This window comes from Lasioglossum baleicum, chromosome 16, assembly GCF_051020765.1.
Source record: "Lasioglossum baleicum chromosome 16, iyLasBale1, whole genome shotgun sequence".
In the NCBI taxonomy this organism is placed as follows: domain Eukaryota; kingdom Metazoa; phylum Arthropoda; class Insecta; order Hymenoptera; family Halictidae; genus Lasioglossum; species Lasioglossum baleicum.
Genome location: NC_134944.1, coordinates 10,165,366 through 10,187,887, shown reverse-complemented (window position 1 = coordinate 10,187,887; position 22,522 = coordinate 10,165,366). Strand labels below are relative to the sequence as shown.

General features: G+C 40.5%; 1 protein-coding gene across 1 annotated transcript in view; it reads left to right on the top strand.

Annotated features, from left to right (window-relative positions):
* Tmtc2 (Transmembrane O-mannosyltransferase targeting cadherins 2) overlaps nucleotides 1–22,522 on the top strand; it is a 547,199-nt gene that overhangs the window by 442,028 nt on the left and 82,649 nt on the right. The window contains exon 7 of the mRNA XM_076440509.1: nucleotides 11,932–12,176. Within this exon, the coding sequence (XP_076296624.1) occupies nucleotides 11,932–12,176 (245 nt within the window). The remainder of the gene's footprint in view (nucleotides 1–11,931; nucleotides 12,177–22,522) is intronic.

The window sequence follows — 22,522 nt, the reverse complement described above, 5'->3', positions numbered from 1 at the left end:
GAAAGCACGCCAAATTGTAAATCAATGGCGCGTAACACGGAAATATTGAATACCGATTTCCCCGGAAACGGAACCGTACGTGGAAAAATTTCATTCTACACGTTCTACTTACTTCTGCACGAGGAGTCACCATTCTTTCGGTTCTACCGCTGTTCCCGACATATACCCCTTGTGCACAACAATTCTCGTAGATTCCAGTTACTCTCGGGACCACCGTGGCACAGTTTTCGAAAATAAAGGGAATAGAAAATATTCTTTGCAATACTCTTCGACGAACGAAACTGTTCCATTAATTATTGTATGGGCTGGTAATGCAAGTTACCTCGTTAATATAAGTTCAATTGTTTGTTAACATTTTTTAAAAATTTCTTTATATGTATATCTGACTAAAATTAATTCATTCATTCATTTTTTCCAAAAATCAACTTGTACCACTTTCAAAAGCAAATTAATGTTTGTTGTTAAATTAATGGTTTAATAAAAACAGAAGTGACAGAATCTATTGTTCATACGTTAGAAATTAATTCATTCTGCCATATTGTATCTTGCTCGTAAATTTATTTTGACTTCATTTTGTCCACTAGAAACTAATTCGTTTTATTATATTATTGTATCCCGATATTTCTAAATATGTTGTGCGTCGAAATTAATTGTTTGTCCATCATAAACTATGTAAGTTGTACAATTTAAAATTCGTCTGTGAAAACATTTATTTATAGTACATGGAATTTAATTCGGTATGCATTAGGAACTAGTTTGTTCTATTACGTTGATGCTAAAATATTCGTTTCAAAATAACGAAACTAATTATGTGTATACATTTAAAATTAATGTATCATTTATTGTGTTGTGTCTTAGTACATGAAAATTCGTTTCCTGGTAAATTTCGTTTTAAAGCAACGAAACTAATTATTTATGAATATCATTACGTTGCTCCATGAAAATTCGTTCCTCAACGTACTTCATTTTCAAAATATTAAATATTATTTGAGTCTAATTAAAATTATCAGAAAAATTCTTTTCAAAGTTTATAGAATTGTTAACGAGGTTGCACCGTAAATTTCGAAACAATTGATGAATTGCTTCATGGTAAAATTGAAGGTTAAAAGAAGAAAGAAATTTCCATTTGGCTCCCGTGTTTTGCAATCAATGCAAAATAAAAATGTTCTGCATCAATTCTAAAGAACACACAGGCCAAGGAAAAAGTTTTTGCTTCTTTAACAATTTTAGTAAGTTGAAATGAATACACTGGTGTTTCTAAATTCTCTTCGCCCCTAATCTTTTCTAAATTAGACTCGCCCATTTTAGAATAAATGCGTTAAATCCGCAATCTACTAATAATCAGCGAGCCGAAAAATCCCAGAGTATCAATGTTGAACTAAATTGAAGTACTCGTTCCTATTTCGTCCACGTTTTGCCGATTTCCGGTCACTGTGCGGTGAGGGGATTTCAGTGGAGGCAGAGAGAGCGTGTCGGCCTCTGTGGGGAGCGAGTCGCTCCTCGATCGTCGAAGAAAATCGTTCGGGTCAGCGTCGATCTCCGTGACGCGTTTCCACGGGAGAATCAATTGCAGGTAGCCGGTAGGTATCACGGTAACACCGTGTACCGGAACAATTGGATCGGAGAATGCAAAATGGACGTTGGCCGCTCGTGGAATCCCCGTCGCGGGATTTCACTGGAGCAGATACGATTACTTGGCCGTACACCGGAAAAAAAGAAATATCGCTCTCGTCCCGGCCAATCGTAGTAATTGCCGGGAGGGAGGAAGGCCGGTAATGCAATCCGATACATACGAGCCACTTTTCCCCGGTTTTTGTCAGCCGCGGCGAAACCTATTGCAGTAAATATCCCGGTTTGCCGTTTGCGCCGTTACCAATTTTACAGGTCGCGCTCGACGACAGTCACCGGGGCCGATCGAGGAGGGCTCGTAACGTAGACCCGATCCCCCCATCGGTTACGACCCTAATAATCCGTCAAAATTTATCACGACTCATTTGCCGCGGCCGAGAGAGTGAGAGGCCCGGGTTTACAGTTTACCGCCCAACGGGATACCCGGACCCAGGATGTTTTATTGCGTCCAGCTCTTGTAACGCCCGGAAATATTGCATCTTTATTGTTAAAAGACGGGGACCGGACCGGTCGGCCGGCGAACGGGTATCGGATGGAAAATAAATCTGATTTTATCTGAGAGTTCGCTGCGTTACGGGGACATTTTGGCGAAGATTTACTCGGAACACGGCATTTTTATGGGGCTCCACGGCTTCGAGTCGCGAGCAGCTTACCGGGGGCACATCATGTAGGCTTTGCGGGCAACGGTTCTCAAATCTTGCTTCTCTGTGGGACTTTTTAATTGGGTATCGAGCAACGCTTTAACACTTTGATGGAGGAGTTACACTGCCGCTCAAAAGTATCTGAACACTTCCTTAATTCTTGTAACTACCTCAAGAAAGTTACGGTATCTTTGGTAAATTTGATTACCTATTATGTACTCCAGTTCATACAGTGTTGGAGAATATATTTTAATCATTATAATTTATTAAATATCTCACCGACAATGATAAAAAGTTATTACTAGTCGGGGCATCCTATCCATTAAGTCTTTCATTATTTCAGTACCTATCAATAAGGTTTTAAGATTTCCCGCAAATGTTTTTTTACATTTGGAACGTCGTTTTCGAACTTGTCTCTATCTATGTGATCCCATAGTTTTTCTTGTACTTATCTAAGAAAATGGAATAACTAAATTGTCAATTTAGTACCATTAGAATACATTGTTGTTACATACAATATAATATATACAATACAAATATTGTTTGATAATAGAAATATACATTATATATCATTTTCATGAACACGATAAGCGTCCACATACTTTTAAGAGACAGTGAATGTGTTACTCTTTAAGTTATTGTTAATGTTTGTAACATTATCCACATGAAAATATGAAGAAGTAGCACAGCTTCATCATAAAATCATCCGAGTTGCGACGGGCGAACCAGCCCAACGAGTAAAATAGAATTTTCACGGAAAATTCCGCGTTCCGTCGGAAAAATGAATAAAATAAGATGAAGAGTCTATGACAGGCATAGAGCGAAGCGCATTTCCCGGACAGCGGCCGTGTGCGGCGGACAGCGTAGCTCCGTCAAATTTTTATAATAATATCTCCGGGTGAAAATCATGTCCCGGTGTTGTCGCCGATCGATCCCGGTATTCCGCGCTCGCCGGTCGGTTCAAAGGGCGGGGAATTGCAAATGACATATCCGCGACTGCGGTGGCGCGCGAGAATCTGAAATACCTGGTAAATCCGTTACGAAAATTCGCCGCTTTTAATTAATTATACGCCGGTAAAACGCGATCCCGGACCCAAGGTATCCCCAATTCCAGCGCGGCGAAATTAGTCGCAGTGCCGTGGCTGAAAAATCAAATTCCTGCTCGAGGGAGGAAGATCCGAGACGAGGAAGCGAGGAGAGATAATCATCAAACGGCGTTCCCCTCCCCGGATTCCTTGCGGATCCGCGTTCCCTCCGGCGGCGACTCTTCGGCAAGATTATCCGCGGATAATCTTGCCTGGTTTTTGCAAAATTCCACCGTTGCCCCCCGGTTCTTCTTCGTGGCTCGTTCGAGAATATAAAAGCGGACGGGCAGAATTACTTATCCCCGGTTCCGTCCGCGGAACTTTTCGAACGCGCCGGCCACGTTACGCTATCTCGACGTGTTCAGCCTCTCTCGGTCCCTCTATCTTTTTCTATCGCGAGACGCGACGTTTAATTAACAAAAAGTTCCCGTTAAGACCAGAAACTGGAGCGTCGGAATGGCAATTTCCTGGCGGAGCCCGGTGGTGGCCCCGGCCAAAGGAACCACGACGCCGCTACCTATGCTTCACATTATTTTGAATAAGGAACGAGGCGGGAGCCGAGCAATCCATTTTCCTCGCCGCGGTCCCCCGGGATACTCTATGGAATTAGAGTATCCGAGCGAGCGAAGCTGCACTCCCAACGCCCGACCACCACCCACCCCCTCACGGACACCACCTTTTGCCTCGCCACCCAACCGTGGATACAGTTTGCGCGACGTTTATACATGTACACAGCCAACCGACGATCAACCCTCACCGGTCTGTACACCTTCTGTCGGGCCACCGCGAATGTAATATCTTAAAACGCCGCCGCACCGCTGCCGTCCGACGTTGGTCGACTGACGAGCTAACCGCTCCAATATCGTGACGGATTACGCGGAGAATTGCGCCAAGCATTTCGCCGACGATGTACACTCTGAACGGGTGGCTAAGGGGTTGACCGATGTACCAGAAATTAGAGGCGAACGTATGACTCTATTAGGGATGGAGACTTTTCCTGCGTGACTCTTTTTACTCCCTCCTTGAAGCCAAAGGCTGCTCTAGGAAGCTCCACTTGTATACCCAAGGGACAACTCTCCCACGAGGGGGCAGTAGGTTGGGAGAATTCTGAGGAATTTCTACCTACATCTACGACGCGTATCCGCACATCATTTTCTAGATGACTTTCGAGTATGTGTATGCATTACGTTTGGGCCATTGAGCTCCTTACACTAAGAAGGTGAAGTTCAGCCAAGCCTTGAGATTGGTACCAGCAAACAGACAAATATTGACTCATATCTCTTCAATAAAGATTCGAATTTCGCTTCATCCAATTTTGAACTCGGTCTTTAACATCCTACGAATCTTAGATGCAGCGTATGCCACAGAACAGCGAGAGAGAAATTACATTCTTGGTCGTACAAGAACCGTAGAACCATGGGGTATTTAATAAACATTTGAAAGGATTGGACGACGTAGTCTCAGACGGCCGCGCTCATAAGCCGCGATATTGCATCACAACGACAAGAGCTAATTCTTTTTTTCGCTGTTTGGATAGTAGTAAATGCGAAAGGCCGGACCCGTATTTCCAGTGAAATGGCAGCCGGTTTCTTTAGAATTCGGACAAGCCGGGGTTACGTCAGTCTTTAGCGTAAAATTCAGACATTCATGGCGTCGCGACCACTTCGCTTCTTGCTCTATCCGTTTCTAATTAAAAGGGCATTGCCGTGCTTCCGTGGGGCTGGTTTTACGGCACGACGGCGAATCGGGTTAAGTCCGCATGAATTTCTGCAGCGGCGTAGAACGAGAGACACAGAGAACGTGGAAGAGCGAACGAGAGAGAGAGAGACTGAGAGAAAGAGAGAGTGGAGGCCCGCCTTTTGTCGCGTGTTCGCCGTATTTCTCAGGTCCGCCCGGTAATTACTAAATATCGTGCGTCCTGGGCGCATCGTGGCCGAGAAAATCAACCCAGAAGCGTTCGAAGGGCAAAGATTAAGTCAGCTTGCCGACTAATTTTCGAGCGTTTCTTCACTAGTTCACTCTGTCCCTCCGATTTCTAATTATAATGCCTCTGGAATGATTCTCGGCGTCTTTGTTAGTCGTTGTGACTTGTTTTCAATCATTTTGTCATGAAACTTTCATCATTCGTGACATTGAACGACGAACTGCATCGCATGGTGCACTAAAAACATATGTACATGATTTTTTGTAAGTCCTTGACGCTTCCACCTTAACAGAAAATCAAAATGTACATACCTCAGGTTCTCAAAATTTTTTCCGCAGCGACTAATATTATTGACAGAACTCAAACCGGTAATTTCAGATGCACCTGCACATAAAGCAAGCTTTTAGAAAACTTTTTGTCGCATTTCTCCTACAAATTTCGCCAGGCGAAGCTTTAGTCGGCATTGCGAAGTGAAAAATTCCGCAGTCAAGTTTTAATCGAGAAAATATTTCATTTTGAGGATCTAACAAAGTTCCCCGAGTGCATTGAAATGTCTCTCGAGCGAACGGCTCCGAGCCATAAATGGCTTAGTACGTTTTTTTTGTTGAGGGCACGACGAGCTGCAGCGGGCAAAACTAACAAATCGTTTTGTTTCTATCGGGGAAGATTTCCTATACTGTCGATCCATTAACAAACCCTGGTACTCTCCCGCGAACTTCGACAACCGCCTGTCCCCCAGTCTCCAACGAAATTTATTCCTTCCTCTTTCCGTCCCCCGCGCGGGTCACGGCGGCGTTTCGCCATTTTTCTTTTGTAACTTTCCGTCCCCCGTACACAGTACACCGTTTCGTTGTCGTCGTTAAACACAACGCGCACTGGCGTCCCCGTAAACGAGGGGCTCGGAGCGACGAGCCGGACAAAAAGCCGCGGTCGGCTATGAGTTTAATTAAAAATTTCAAGTTTCTGGAGGCATTCTTCCGGCGCGCGGAGGGCGTACGCCTACATCTCCGAGGCCGCGGCATGGAATAACGAGGGCAAAGTGAAACGTATTAAAAAGTTTATCTTCGCTTTTATTGTCTCCCCTGGCGGATCCCCTATACTGCTAAAGGAAGCCTGGAAAAGGAGGGGAGCAGCGTGAGGCGGCTGAGAAAAACGAATCTTGGAATAGTAATGCATATAGTAATGTCTCGATACGTGTGAGAAAGATGTGATATTTGTAGGGAATGTATCCCCACTACTACCACTAACTTCCAGGACTGCCGTTTCTTCTCGACTTTTCATTTACCAATTTTTACGTCAGATATTGAGTTCACGTTCGAAAAGCGATTTTTACACCGCTCATTTCTGTCATAAATGCACAAAATTCGACCTTAAAATGTGGTCAGCATTTAAGCTAGAATAAGGAAAACACACGTTACACTTAAATACACATGAAAAATACATACATTTTCAAAAACATTCTAACAAAACCGTGTCCCAAGTTTCAAATACCTATTGTTTTACAAAACACATGAAAGGAATCTCCCGAATTCAAAGCCTGTTCAAAATTTCCAGTCTCATTAATTAACATAGAATACTTCAAACTTACATTTGCGAAACAAATCTGCAACGACGCAGTTTCTTCGAAGTAGTTTAACCAGCGATCACACCACGAGTGAAATCTCGAATAAAAATGTTCAGCGTATAAATACATTCGCGAGAACGATCCGCTCCGCGAAGATGCACGTGTGCGCGAGGCGAATGTTTCTCGGGAATTATTCAAGCCCTGGATTATTGATAGTCCTTCGATCGAGTACTTAATTAAGTTTAATGTTTACTTGAACCCCGTCGGCTGTGTGGATCTTCCTGCGCCCGGCTGTGCAGAACAAATCTAATTAATTTTAACCTTGTAAACGGAATCTGTAACTTCGTCGACGTAATCCGCCGAGTTTGCCTCCACTTTCGACGTTCAACATATTTGCTGATCCGTGGCTGGCCGAGGAGAAAAAGATAATAAAGTAATCATACGTATTTCCGAATCGGTTTCGTGGTTGATCGAAATGATTCGCGTCGGTGCTCGGGATTATTCATCGTGAGAACATTCTCATTTCGTTCCTGGTCACGTGGTTCGATTTATTTCGCTGTCATATTGGAGGTTATGTACGATGCTTGTAGGTTAGTTAGATCGTTGCGCCCTCATATTAGTTCTCGGTCGTGTGATTGCTGCGTGCGTCATGCGTTAGCCTTTCTATGTGCGTGTTTGATACTGTATGGTTCTCCCAATAATGTTGAAGTGGACATATGATTCTAGCACATCGTTATGTTCTTTTCTTTTCAATAAATAAATTACACTTTGTATGTTACTGCCGATATAATTGCATCATGCAAACCACGTCCGATTAATCTCACACCTACCGACAGGGGAAAAATTAGCCGACGATATCGGCCGGATTTCGTTACCGAGATCGGATTTCCGCCGACGCGACGCCGCCGCGTCGGGGCTTGGAAAATTTGCCAATCACACGGCTCGTTAATGAAACCTTCCCCCGGCGCCCTGTTTATACTCCGCGCAACTCCAAGCACCGAGGGTAAACGTCTTACGTCTTACGTCCTACGTCGGGTCTGTAATATCACGTAGGATGATATCGGGATTAGCAACCGGCTCCGCGAGCGCACTACATTACACTTAACGCTGTCAAATGGTAAACGACCAGGGCGTTGAAAGTTAAGCGCGATGAAATTAGGGGATCGAGCCTTGGGTCGGCGAGGGTCACGCATCGGAAATCCGAACTCGGAAATCTGCACGGATTGCTTGGAATTAAACGTTGCTCGGTTTTCGGGATCGCGGAAGGTACACTGTCGTTAATGAGCGATAATCCTCGGTAGAAAATATTCGCACGTTGAATAGCTGCCTAATGATGGACATATAAATATTTCTTTCAGTTGCGATCATATAAAATGTACTTTTCATGCAGTTGGAGATATCATATTTTGTTAGAATAACGTGGAACGCTTTATATAATGTTTATATGCACACAATATATAATACTTTTATTTAACTTATTACAATCAGTCATTCTACAAAACCAGTCTAGTTGTAACGGAAAAGTTCACTGTTCAAGTGAATCCTGCGCTAGTCAAGTTGTCTACCCAACCTACACTACTGGACAAAATAAAGTACGCACCTCGAATATTTTTACAATTACGTTTATAGGGCTTGACTAATGTACGATGTTTCATGTTTTTGAAATTATTTCTCATTGAGTTTAATAGTAGACTAAGACACCTTCTTTTTGTGCTAATACATAATTATTACATCTGTAAAAACTACGAAGTTATAAACGTAATTGTAAAAATATTCGAGGTGCGTACTTTATTTTGTCCGGTACTGTATCTACTACAACAGTCAAGTTGACAACCATAATAAAGATACAAAACATATTTTTGTAATTCCGATTTTAGAAATCAGAGAAAATGTGTACAGTCGCCCACAATAATATTCGGACACTCTTGAAAGGCGATCTGGATTATCATTTAAAAAAGGGACAGTTTTCATTCAACAGAATGTTGTATGATCATTGAAAGAATAAGATTGAACACACACACAGGGTAGATTGGAATAGTCTCTGTTACCCCTAATTTCGCCGAGCTGACAATGAGTCACCCGTAAATGAACGCAGTTCGTCTATCGGTGGTATACTGCGCGACCATATTGCAGAGGGGTTTTCCTGACACACTAATGAGTAATCCACAACTCGGTACTCGTTCCCAACTGTACTGCGGAAGGACATTCCTCGCGCGCTAATGAGTAATCGATACTTGATGACACCGTTTCGAGCCGCGTTATGCAGTAATTGAAGGACTTCGTAGATAATAGATAGAAGCAAAGTTTTGAGGAAGTTCGAGGCTCGCCATCTTGAGCAAGAAACTCTTTTCTAACGCGGCGACGAAAATTTAACCTATTAAAATCGGGAATGCAGTGTGAAGTTTACTTCAGAAGAAACGAGGCCGGGGTGGTCACAAAGCACGCTGGCAGAAATTTATAGTATAGTTTCGAAGATTATAATTCTACCTAATTGTAAGTTAGAACATTTTTTAAATCCTCTACACCTTGCGCAGCATACTGACAACCTGCAATCTCTTGACAGTGCAATTACCACAGGGATCAACAATATTTCATATTTTTTAGTTTATAATTGTAATTTTCCTTCGGGTCAAATTATTATAAATATTCGATCACACATAAATAGACTGCGGATCTTTATACGAGATAGACATTGTCTGCATCGATTGCAAGAAATGGAAACTAATACGAACGTTATTTCTTCCTTTAATAATTTTAATAGAGGAGAAATCATCTATCGACATCTTCAATTTATCAAATTGTCCAACAATTTTCAATTTCATCTACTCAAGTTTGCTATAAATGCATAAAGATCCGCAGTCTACTCATAAATAATTTCTATTTCTACGAAATAATTGTAATGAAGACGTGCGATCGAGTCACACATCTATGTGCAATCGCATGAACCATGTCTTTAGCGGGAGATCGGCGAGTTGACAGTTGAAGCTCTACGATTGTCTACGATCGAGTAGTAGTTTGAGGTTAGGGCGCCACGACTTTACAGTTTAGAACGTAAATTAAATTTTTAAACGCTAAATAATGAATAGTCTAAGACAGAAACAAATAAGTGAAATATAAAACTGTGAAGACAGAAGAACTTGAGCATATTGTTACAATATTTTCGACTCGACTGCATTCTTTAAAGAGAGGATACAATTGTATTTAATTTTTCTGTAGCTGACAATTGACTCATGTAGTGACAATTTACTTATCGTCTTCAAATTGTTTGATGAATGACAATGAGTCATTGCAAATAATGGTGAACATATAATTGATTATGACATAATCGTTGCTCCTCTCAATGAGACATACAATTGATATGTTAATATTGGGAACATATTACGAGTTCTAATAAATCTGGATGGATATAATTTTTAAGAGAGATTAAAAATTAATCACTTTAGCTGTTCGGTATTGCGAGTATTAACGTCCAATAATTCATAATCTTCGTAAATGAAGTGGCTCATGGTCTGCTAATCGAATATATTTTTTCCTTTTGTGTACGGCCCGGGTAATTATTAAATTCCTGTTTATTAATTTGAACGTAAAAGAATCATCTTCAGCGATATTGTAATATAAATTCATGGGTTTAAATTGATTTAAAATTTCTATGCTAAAATTACTCGAAATATGGCACGAGGTTAATTAAATTTCCCTTCCACTTCTCGGAGTTAATAAGCTCAAATTATAAAAATGATCGCACTTCCTCTCTGGCAGGATGAATTTAATCAAAGTAACTGAATATTGGATTAGTATGACATCGTGCATTCTTTCCATTTCAACGAATATTGCGTGAACAGATTTTTTATTGTAATACGACGCATAAACATTTGCTTAGAAACAGCTATATATAGATTATGAATTATAATAATTAATATATACACTGTTATCAATAACAACAAATATTAATTCTCTCGTACGGGCGATTGTAATTACGATTAAGTGTAGTTGTTAGTTAAATGTTTCTTTTCTATTTTATGTATTCGCATTTTTATATTATACAATTAAATATTGAATAGGTTATAATGTAAATAGACAAATTAATTTTGAAGTAGCCATTCGAGATGAGATTTTGTTAACATACAGCATAATTATATACTAATTCTAGAGTACATTCTGGACCAAGAGGAAAGAGGATAGAATTTCACATTCCCTCTCGTCCTGGCACTAACAAGGGAACCCGGTGACTGATGCACTCCGATTTTGACGAAACTTTCCATAACAAGTATTCATTCGATCCACCTAACAGTTCAGCCGTATTTCGTTTGCGCCCGTAGTTTACTTTAAAAGAGAAATCAACCCCTGTATCCTTTTACCTTTGGGTAAGTGCCTATAAATCGCAAACCACAAAAAATACCAAAAAATGGTTGAATTGTAAAAGTTATATCGTATCTCTTGGAATTCATGAATCTGTGCAAACATTTTTTTGCAAAAATCATTTATTTTGAATAAACACTTTTACTGATTTTTCTCCAAGATAAGATATAACTTTTGCTTCAACCATTTTTTGATATCTGTTGTGGTTTGCGATTTATAGGCGATCACCTAAAAGGATAGAAGGGTTGATTTTACTATAACTTTCCCCTATTTACTATTACTTTATTTAATTACTTTAGTACTATTACTTTAATGAACATTCGTGCAAGGTCTCGTCAAAATCGGTGTGTATCGATCACCGAGGTTCCCTTGTAAGCGTTACGGAGCGGACAACTCCAAAAGATGAAGAGTGGCTACAGATGTTCACGTTGCGTAAAGAGCATCGTCTTATATCCAAAGAAAAACTGTCCGTAATTATACCCGAGCCATTCACGCGTTGACAAAGAAAGAGAACCGTCCATCAGCTTGACAAGCTGCAGTAAGTCTTCCGTCTCTCCGGACACCCTAAGCGAAACGAATGGTCAGTGTCCATCGAGATCCAGCGGGCCAAATGAAAGAATGCTTCGCTGCCTCTCGATTGATATAAATTCGCGCGGGACCTCGACATAGCTCGGCTCGGAGAATATCTGGTAATCCGAGGGTGCTGATGATCCTTATCGTTTGTCTTTGCAGAGGCTTACGTGAACCTGGGCGCGGCGTTGGCCTCGGTTGGACGTGGAGCAGAGGCGGCTGCGGTTTTGCGGGCCGGTGCGTCTCTGGACGGGTCCGGTCTCAAGGACAAAAGGGCTCACGAAGCGGCCAGAGTGCAGGCCCTCCTCCAATTAGGCGCCCTCTACGCCGATCAGGGTAGATTACAAAGGGCCCTCTCAGCGTACAGAGAAGCTCTCCACGCCTTGCCGGATCACTATCCACCTCAGGTCAGTTCTCTCCTCGCTAGTGTTACTCCTTCCCGTTCGTTACTCCATTACCGCGAAACAGCTGTCAGGTTGGCGCATGCGATCGCATCGAATCGCATCGCATCAGTATCGTATCCGCGAGCTACTTAGGCTAGCCGGACCGCCAACGCACCCGTGAAATTCCCTTTGACTATACTACCCCGCACAAGCTTCCACAACCCACGGCTCCTCCTGGACCGATTTACAATGGCCTCCCGTGCTGCATATTGATGAGATCGTTGTACCTAGAAGACTCGATCCACCTTTCTCTCTCTCCCTCTCTCGGTCTCTCCTCTATCTCCTGTCTTTGGAAACGCGTGCTTTAGCCTCCGCTCCCTCCTGACAGCTGTTACGTTCGGTTAAAGCACCGGCTAAAGGGGACGGGCAACGAATCGCTCGCTTCGGATAGCAGATCGGTGCCCCCGAATCCTCGATTCTTACGGTCGATAGCTTTGAATTTGATATTTGCATATCTGGGGACCGCTGATCAGACGTTGCGACTGCACCGGGCGGGCGGTTAGACGTGGCAAGTGAATGTACGGGGTGGGTCCGTGGAAATTGCTGCCTGAGCTAACGAGTTATACAAGGTGCCCCGCATACCCTGAACTATTGACTGGAAAGTAATTTTACAACGAAACGAGTCGAGAAGTTTTTCATTTTAACCTTTGTTCGAGAGGATGAATAATCGACGGATACTACTGCTGTTAGGGAGGGTAGGCTGACGCGTCTGATCATGATCTACTGATTCTACTTCCTGCATATAATGCCCCATGTATAACTGATACCTAGAAATAGCTGGTCGTTATTAATTTTGCAGCTCAACAATTTTAATGATAAATTTGTTGAAAAAACACCTACAATGATAGTCCCTTTCGTTAGGAATTCAGTGACTATAATTATTCAAGGTCACGGACAGAAAAAATCGTATAAATCTGTATTTTACACATAAAAATCTGCATACTAAAAATTATGAATGATGTGTACTTACGCTAGTTGTAATTTAAAAACTGGATATAATAAACTGTTTGAAACCGTACAATGTGATTTCTATCACCTTTAGGACACGATGAATTTAAAAAAGTTGAGTTGATCTTAGTTTCTTATTCAATAATTTTTCCGGATTTTTTATAGTACTTAGAACTACCACCCCCGTATAACAAAACTCCTGGGGAAGTTTATTATCGATGCGTGTGAACATTTTCGCCGAAACAACCACTAAATCGTGAATTCCCATCGCTTATAGCATTTTGTATTTCGACCCGGAGCCTCGAAAACATTTTAAAAAGCGTAATGAGATTTTTATCGTGTCTGAAGTATAATGGAAGCGCGGCGGCGGAGGAAAGAAATTTATTGTCGATTCCAATCTCTATAAATTAACCGGCACCGGGCCTCCACGTATCTGCATAAAGATCTGCAGTCTAATAATCATTTGTAGCTGGTCGGGTGGCGTGGGTACGCGCCGAAAAAAAACTTAATCCCGCGAATTCAATTTACTTTCGCGCTGATAAATTGACGAACCGGCGATCACAGCGAGAATAGCGGTCTTAAGCGCGGAGGGGTGAGAAAACTCGCGGTCCAATTATAATCGGTCTATCCCCGTCTCGTCGAAATAATTCAGTCAATTCGCTGGACGCGGCGAATACAGATTAAAACATAAGTTAAGAGCCGTCCGTGCCGGCTTCGCCATCAACAGTTCATTATTCGGTTGATTTTAATTTTAAATCCAATTGCCGGCTCGAATGGACGCACATATCGTAAACAATTTTCATCCAACGCGCGCAGTATGCATCGCGAAGGAGCGCGAGCGAGCAGCCGAACGGCCGGGTCGGCCGCCGCGCCGGTGCGCTGGAAAACACGGGGTTAATTTGATTGCACGCGATCAAATTTGCCCGAACAAACTTCCAGCGCGAACCAGATTAATTTTATTAAAGGAGGGGCCCCAGCAGAAAAATCGCACGGCAACGAAATTACCAGTTTGCTCGTGTGCGAGGCCGAGTCCGCGAACGCTCGTCGGGTTGCAAGGCTCGAAGCGCCGCGATCCGACGCGATGATGGCGGAATACGCATTCACACGGCTCGTTCGTAATCGACCTCGATGCACCCCCCGTTGATTGCAATATCATCCTACTCTTTCATTAACCCTTTACCTCCAAGGTTTCTTCCACGAATTTCCCCCCCTGCAACTTCGTTCCGGAAGTTGCGACTCGCGCGATCGGACTCGTGTGCATCGAGCATAAAAACAATTTCGTTCGAGTAAATGCACAAATTCATTATTTATAATTATCGCGTCCGATTGGGTTGTAGAATTATAGAGACCGGGGCCCGCGCGCAATTGCAACGTCAAAGAAGTGCGAGTTATTAACGAAGGCGAATCGGACTTTTCTGCTCGCCGGGTAGAAACTCGATATTAAATATCCGCGAAATTCTGTGGGGATCAAAGGGGCTCTTTCGACCGGCATTGTTACAGTTTTTCCGTCTATTATACTGGCCGAGTCGCGCAATTGGGACACGTTATAGCTCGGGGTTGGTTTTTATTAGAGCTCGAACAGAATTGGGCGGACGGAAGTTGAATGGGGATCGGACGGCGCTTTCTCGGGTTTGCTTTTTTTCATAAATGCTGCTGACACGTCCGAAACCTCCGTTGTTTTCCGGGCTGCACGATTTCCCATTTGAATGAATGGATTCTGTGAAACGGTCCACGCGAACATGTATTAGAAATTAGAACTAATAGGTGTACGAATTCGACTTTTTAAATTATAATTCTGTAGATTCTGAATTCACTGGTTCGAAAGTTATGCGCGTTTAAAGTTGAGCGATTTCGAGCGTTCTTGACCGGCAAGGGCGCACAATACTTTAAACTTTAAACACGCATAACTTTTGATTTTTGACATTGTCTCGTCCAAGTCTACAGGATTCTACTTAAAAAGTCCAGAGTTCGTAATCCCGTAAAGTGAAGCCTATTCCTCGAAACTATGGAACTTTCATTCGAAATACTTTCGGCATGTCATCGGCAGTACCGTAAATATTCGCGGGAGCAGATTGAAACGGGACAGTACGAGAATATCCGTGCAAAGGCATTAATTCTCCGGTAATTAAACATTCATTATTCCGGTGGCGGGTGACGTTGCGGGAGTTAGCCACCCGAAGACGAATAAACGTTTCGCAACAGCGAATTACAAAACGAACTGTCTACGCAAACGGTTTCCACGGCAATGAACCGCAAAAGGGTAACTCAAATCAGCAGATGAAACTTTCGTTACCGTGGATAGGAATAGGAAATTTCGTAATCGTCCCGCTGAAAACACGCGAGAGTTACCGGAAGCTAATTAAATTTACCAAGTATCGATCGTGGCGCGCGAGCTCTCGCGAGGGTCCGAAAGAAGCAGCGGGTTTTTGCTGATCAAGACGGAATTAGGGGAAAAGCGCCGCGCAAATTAACATTCGCTCGGCCGTGAACACGCCTCCCCGTGCGTCGAAGAACAAAGTAGTTAAAAGTCTGAAAACGAGATCGTCGGACGTTGTTTCCCGACCGGGGACGGTTACGCGCTCGCCGCAAATATGATTTTCAGTCGCGTCGTAAACCAAAATTAAAAATTTTAAGCTCGCCGTAATCCCGCGCGAGTCGTCCGCCTTCCGCGCTACCCCGCGGCACTCACTTTTTCCTTTTACGACACCCTGAAAATCACCGATGCGTTTAACTCTTTCAATTTTCATTTAATGTTCCGCGAAAGCGTCAAGCAAGACGTGGTCCGGAGACTCCCACGACAATTTTTATTGGTATCGTGTGCGGGACAGTAATTTTAGGTTGAGAGAAAATTCCACCAACATTTCAAAATCGCTTTCCCCTCATACGAAGATATTATCATTTTTTTCTCGGTTATTAATTAAGATACAATAAGATACCGGTTATACAATAAGATACAATTAGGATACATAAAATAATGTAATGTGGAAAAGTAAAATACTCGAACTTACCCCTTGCATTTCATATACATATTTTTTTACAATTGTGAGCAACTTGTTAAGGGTAGAAACGAAGAAACTTTTTTAGGAGTGGTTTCGAACGCAAAACAATGCTTTTAGGTTGAAAGACAATCCTCTACAATTTTAAGTCGCCAACCCCTCATTTAAAAATAACAGGGTAAACACCCTCAACTTTATCATTTTTTTTCTCGGTTATTAAAGTGAAAAAAACTAAAATATCGAACCCTTGCATTTCAGATATTTTTTTCACAATTGTGAGCAAATTGTAAAGGGATACAATAAGATACCGGTTATATAATAAGATACAATTAGGAAACATAAAATAATGTAATGTGGAAAAGTAAAATACTCGAACTTACCCCTTGCATTTCATATACATATTTTTTTACAATTGTGAGCAACTTGTTAAGGGCAGAAACGAAGAAACTTTTTTAGGAGTGGTTTCGAACGCAAAACAATGCTTTTAGGTTGAAAGACAATCCTCTACAATTTTAAGTCGCCAACCCCTCATTTAAAAATAACAGGGTAAACACCCTCAATTTTATCATTTTTTTTCTCGGTTATTAAAGTGAAAAAAACTAAAATATCGAACCCTTGCATTTCAGATATTTTTTTCACAATTGTGAGCATTTTGTTAAGGGTAGAAAAGAAACTTTTTTAGGAGTGGGAGCTGCGAGACATAAATACGCCGCCTCGTTACAAATTTAAAACAATGCTTTTACGTTGAAAGAAAATCCGCTACAATTTTAAGTCGCCAACCCCTCATTTAAAGATAATAGGTTAAACACCCTTGACTTTATCATTTTTTTTCTCGGTTATTAATTAAGTTAGTAATGTAAAAAAAAAACTAAAATACCGAGCTCTTACTCCCTGCATTTCATATATTTTTTTCACAATTGTTAGCAAATTATTAAGGGTACAAGACATAAATACGCTGCTCCGTTTCGAATGCAAAACAATGCTTTTAGGTTGACAGACAATCCTTTACAATTTTAAGTCGCCAAAACCCCTCATGTAAAGATAATAGGGTAAACACCCTTAACTTTTTTCTCAGTCATTAATTAAGTTAGTAAGGTAAAACAAGACTAAAATACGCGAGCTTACCCGGTGCATATATTATTTTCACAATTGTGAGCAAATTATTAAGGGCAGAAAAAAATTTGTTTATGGACGGGGGTTGCAAGCAACTCTTTACTAGTTCTTTTGATAAATACACGAAGCCCGGAGTCTAATTATACCACAAACATTCTTCACCGCGAAGTAAGCCACTAAGGCGTAGCTAAAAAGATTCATGAAGGTTCGGTTTACGAGAGAATTGAATTTGAATATTCATCGAGCGCGCGTGCTATTAAATAGAGACCAGGTTACTTACGACAAGAGGCAGCTACACGCGTACCAGATTAATTTTAAAAGTTCTGCTTTGCCGTGCCCACCATTGATTTGTTCGCAAAGATTTGCCCTCTCGACGTCGGTACACTACCAATAACCATTGGCTATATTAAGTTTGCATTTGAAACGGGGCACGTTCGAGCGCGCGACGCGGAACCCGGAGAACTTTTCGAAACGCGTCACGGAACGCGGGATTTGAAGCGATCTAATATTCCTGGACACGTGACAAAGCGTCTCGAGACTCTCCGGCACAATACTGCATATAAAATTCTATACGTATACTTCGGCGGCTGGGATCAATAACCGCGTGTGTGCAAGCACAGCATCCGCGATCCGGCCGCGAGATACACGCGGATTTATGACGATAAACTAACCGGTCGATGGAATCCATTTCGAATTCTCTGATTTCGTAACGCGGCACTGCATCGCCGGAACAAAGCGCTGCGATTTGTTCCCGAGAGTTCCCCGGGTCGACGTACCGTACCATCTTCGGCTTAAACCGCCCGGAAGTTTGAAAGAATTCATTTTTCACTGTTTTTTAGTCCCACCGTCGCGGAATTAAGTGCACGCCATCTGCAAAATAATAACTTTTTTTAAATTGGATGGGACGATTAGAGTTTTCATGGGAAGCAACAATGCCTACTGCGCAACAGGATTGATCGTGAATGATAGTGATTGACTGCCATGCAAGAAAGTAATTGAAAATTAATATTGGTCGAAACTGCGAAGGAGAAAGCGGTGGTACAATTTTTAACTTTTTTATCTGTGCCCCTACAATGAAAATTAGAAATATGCCTTTTGTAGATCTAGGTCAGTTATATATGTGTTCGAAGTTTTATCAAAATCGAATAAGATTGCTAGGAGCAATAAATCATTACAAATTTTTCGAGCAAAGGAAATTCCAACAAATTCTTTTACCTAGTAAACTATTTCTTCTAACATCACTAAAACACTCGTGATGTTTGGTTGAATTTTTGAAAAGTTATTAATTTTGAAGGTGAAGTTAATGTGTCCCCACAATAAAATGATGCTTTCATTTTTTGTAAAAACGTGAAATATACAATCTTATTAAATATATTTACGTATTAATCCTCCGATTCAGTACAAATAGCTAATAATTTAAAGATTGGAATTTAAACGGAACGCTTATAAAATTCAAAATTGTTGGAAAATTTAAAAAATTAAAAAAACTATTAAAATCATTAATGGAAGAAATATCATTCAATTCGGTTTCTATTTCTTGCAATCGATGCAGCCGATGCATCCGAAGGTTAAAAATTCGGTTCAATTTCGTATCGATACGCTCGATTCAGGATTCTTTAATTAAATTTTATCGTAAAGTATGTTTCAGATAATCGAGTGTGTTTTCGATTAAAGCAAGTTTTAATGATTCGAAATTCGATTGGCGTAGCGTGCAGGGCACCGAAAAATTTAATTATTTTTTGCAGAAACTGTGTTTTCCAAATTGCCTGCAAGTCGAAATTTACGTAAATGTACGTTACAGCTGGTACCACAATTAAGTCGAATCGATTTATTGTTCCAGTTCTCTAGTGCATGGAAGTTTAGTAGTTCACCAAAAGGGTGAAAATGTAACGCACAATTTTAAAAGATACTGATACACAATTTTTAAATTTTTGACACTTTCTAGAGGTCGCGAAAATGTCCTAGTTCCTTAAAAGGCGCGGTTCCTGACGTCACATTAAGTGGGATATTCATTTGCAAAAATGTCCGCCTCGGTTAAAGGGTTATTAACCCCCTTGCCGTATTTCAATGAGTCTATAAACTCGTAATAATAAAGTCGTTTAATGAGTCTATAAATAAAGAATACAAACTCGTCATGAAAATTTGAAACGAAGTCTAACAAATATGAATGTTACGCCTTTCTTTTTACACGAAGTAAAATCTGACTCATTTGTAATCAATATTTAACACTAACCGTACCGAGTACAAAATGTGTCGTGTATATATTATTTTATGAAAATTACAAGACTGAATTCATTTAGATGTTTCACAATTTTTATAACAACACGTGCTCGAATAAAGAAATTTATTGAATAATTTCTAATGTGGAAGAATCATTATAATTTCAATAATTAAAAAATAAAGAATGTGAAAGCTGTCATTTCATCATACAAAAAATATAAATTTTCTTTCCTAATTTTACGACAATTTGTATAGAAAATGATACGGCAAGGGGTTAACGAAAAAATACGAACCAATTAAAGCGTGGCTAGTAGTGACGGTGTCGTGCCGCGGTGAAGCAGTGAACAAGAGAAGAAGCAGAAATTGATTTAATTAAACCTCACTTATTCGGCCGTAAATGCAGTTACTCCTTCGAAATGTCACTGTGCTATTCGGAGACGAACTGCACAGCTGGTGCATCCGGAGGCCGGTAGATCCGGACTTTCACTTTCACTTTAAACACACTATTGCTATTAAAACTACATAAGCACTATTAACCACTTAGTTCTCTTGGACGTGTTATCTCGCGATGCTGATACTGTTTATATGAAGTCACAGACTAGTTATTACCAGTTAAATATAAGAAGACACTTGGTATAAATGTGTTTTCGTTCGCACGTTCTCGAAGGATCGAAATCAACTGAACCATTCAATAACACGCGCGATCGTCTCGGCGGCAGCTGTGACGTCACTCTTTTCGTATTCAGTGTCGTCGTTACAAATATACCTGAAAAGGACGTCATAGCAAGCAAAAGACGCATGCGAATCGGCTCCGAACGGGCCGATTGTTTACCACCATCGCGCTCCGGCAATTGAACTCTCACAGATGGTCGATACCTGCGAGTGACCTTCGAAGCGACGAGCGGACATACACTTGTAAATCACGCCATTTACGACCGAAGACAATACACAAGGAATTTTCTTGATAGTTCCCCACTCCTCAAAGTCCTCCCGACACATTCCCCCACCGAAATCCACCCTTAACCAATCACGGAAAGACCGAGGTGACAATCGCAGTATTATTTTGATCGTTGTCGGAGTAACTTCTTCGCGTTCGCTGTCACGATTTCGGAAAACGCGTTGCGTTGTGTTTAGTAAGTGTTATAGAAGCATGGTGTTTTCTGCTTCACGGTTATTATAACTAGACAGCGGATTTTATGCATTTATGACAAAAATGAGTAGGTGTAATTTGAAACAGTGAAAACATTAGAAGAATTTAAAAATAGTCTCTCGAAAAATAGTCTCCGACTTTATACAAACAGTATCGGCGTCGCCACATAACACGTCCAAGAGAACGAAATGGATAATAGTAGTAGTGTGTTTAAAGTGAAATTGCATTTACGGCCGAATAAGTGAGTATTAATTAAATCAACTTCTACTTCTTCTCTTGTTCAATGTTTTACCACGGCTCGATACTAACGCTTCATTAGAGAAACATCTCAAAGGTAGCCTGAAGTATCGATTTCTAGAATAAAAAAATTGATCAATTATTTTCTTTTATGCACAAAAAATAATAGTGCCTATTAAGCGAAATAGTGTAATCATTTTGAGAAATGTTTAGCAGTATCTCAATACTATTTTCATTTGTTTTTTTCATTTTTGGAATTTCAAAATAGTGGTTCTGTATACTATTGTTTAGCATAATATTTATCAGGACGTTATTAGTTGGTGCTTAACACCAAGAAATTCTTATCTTAGTTTAAACAAGAATAAATGTTTCAGTAATTTTAAAAAATAAGAAAATGGAAATTGCTTGAAGAAAATATTTCTTTTACTTCGTGATTAATGTAGCGCCGAGATATAACAATTGGAATTGAAATAAATTTTGAATACTCGAACAAACTGGATAAATAAAAATATCAAAAAAATCGGGAACTACGTTGTTAGGATTTAAAAACACGATTAAAGTTTCAAGTCAACATCTATCCCACGCGACGTTCAGTCATTTCAAAGCGTTGTAACTTTGTTAGTTATTTAAATCTTGAAAAATCCCTTTGCAAAACAGATTTTCCTGATTGTTTGAAACTGACAAGCCGGTGTACCCCGTGAAAGTTCGCGAAGGTTTAAAAGCGATCAGCCGAGTAGTGATTTTCGACCTTTCTGTCAGCATCGGCTTCTTCTCCGACGAAACTCTTAATTGGTTTCCAAGGTTATTCCAGCAACGAGCAATTCCGAGCTCGCTGCTCGATCATTGTCTTGCCGCGGGATGTTTCTCTTTCCACTTTTACTGCGAGATTTTCGCTCGCGGGCAAACCGGATATCGACGTTGCTATTCTATACGATTAGGCGCACAATTATTTATAAAAATAGAATATTAAATGGAATCTATCTGCTCGGATAGTTCCAACAAATCAAATTTATTTTTTCTTAATTGTTACAATTTTGCATTTCGGGAACGTTAGTCTAAATTTATATGTTTCACTAATAATTTTATAATATTATAAATAATATATATAATCAATTAATATAATATATTGATTCTTTTGAAGTCTTCCTAAGATGATGAGGAATGGCAATTTTCGAGGAAATACATTTTTGGGACACTGTATACTTTATAATATAAATGATACACACTGCTTATTTTTACGATAAGTGCATAAAATCCGCACATTGACGTTTCTGAATTGCTGTAATGTTTTCACTGCTTTACATTGCATCCAGGGTAAAGGTACCAGTTACCGTGCTCCACTCGGTTATCGGACAGGAAACGAACTTTCTAAAAATTAATAAAAACAACATGAAGTATATAAACCTAGTATAACTTTATTTAGAAAAATAAAATTGATGTTTCCCCTTCGTATATAGATCCAAAGTGTTACAATAATTTTTGTTTAATACAGAAAACATTAGTTAAAAGTCTTATTTACCGAGATAACGCAAATTCTTCGTTTCCGATTATAGAAAATGCTAAGAAACTGATACATCAGAGGATAATAAAATAATATTTTTATTGTGCTTCAGCTTAGAAAAAGTTAATCAATTAATTTACTATCA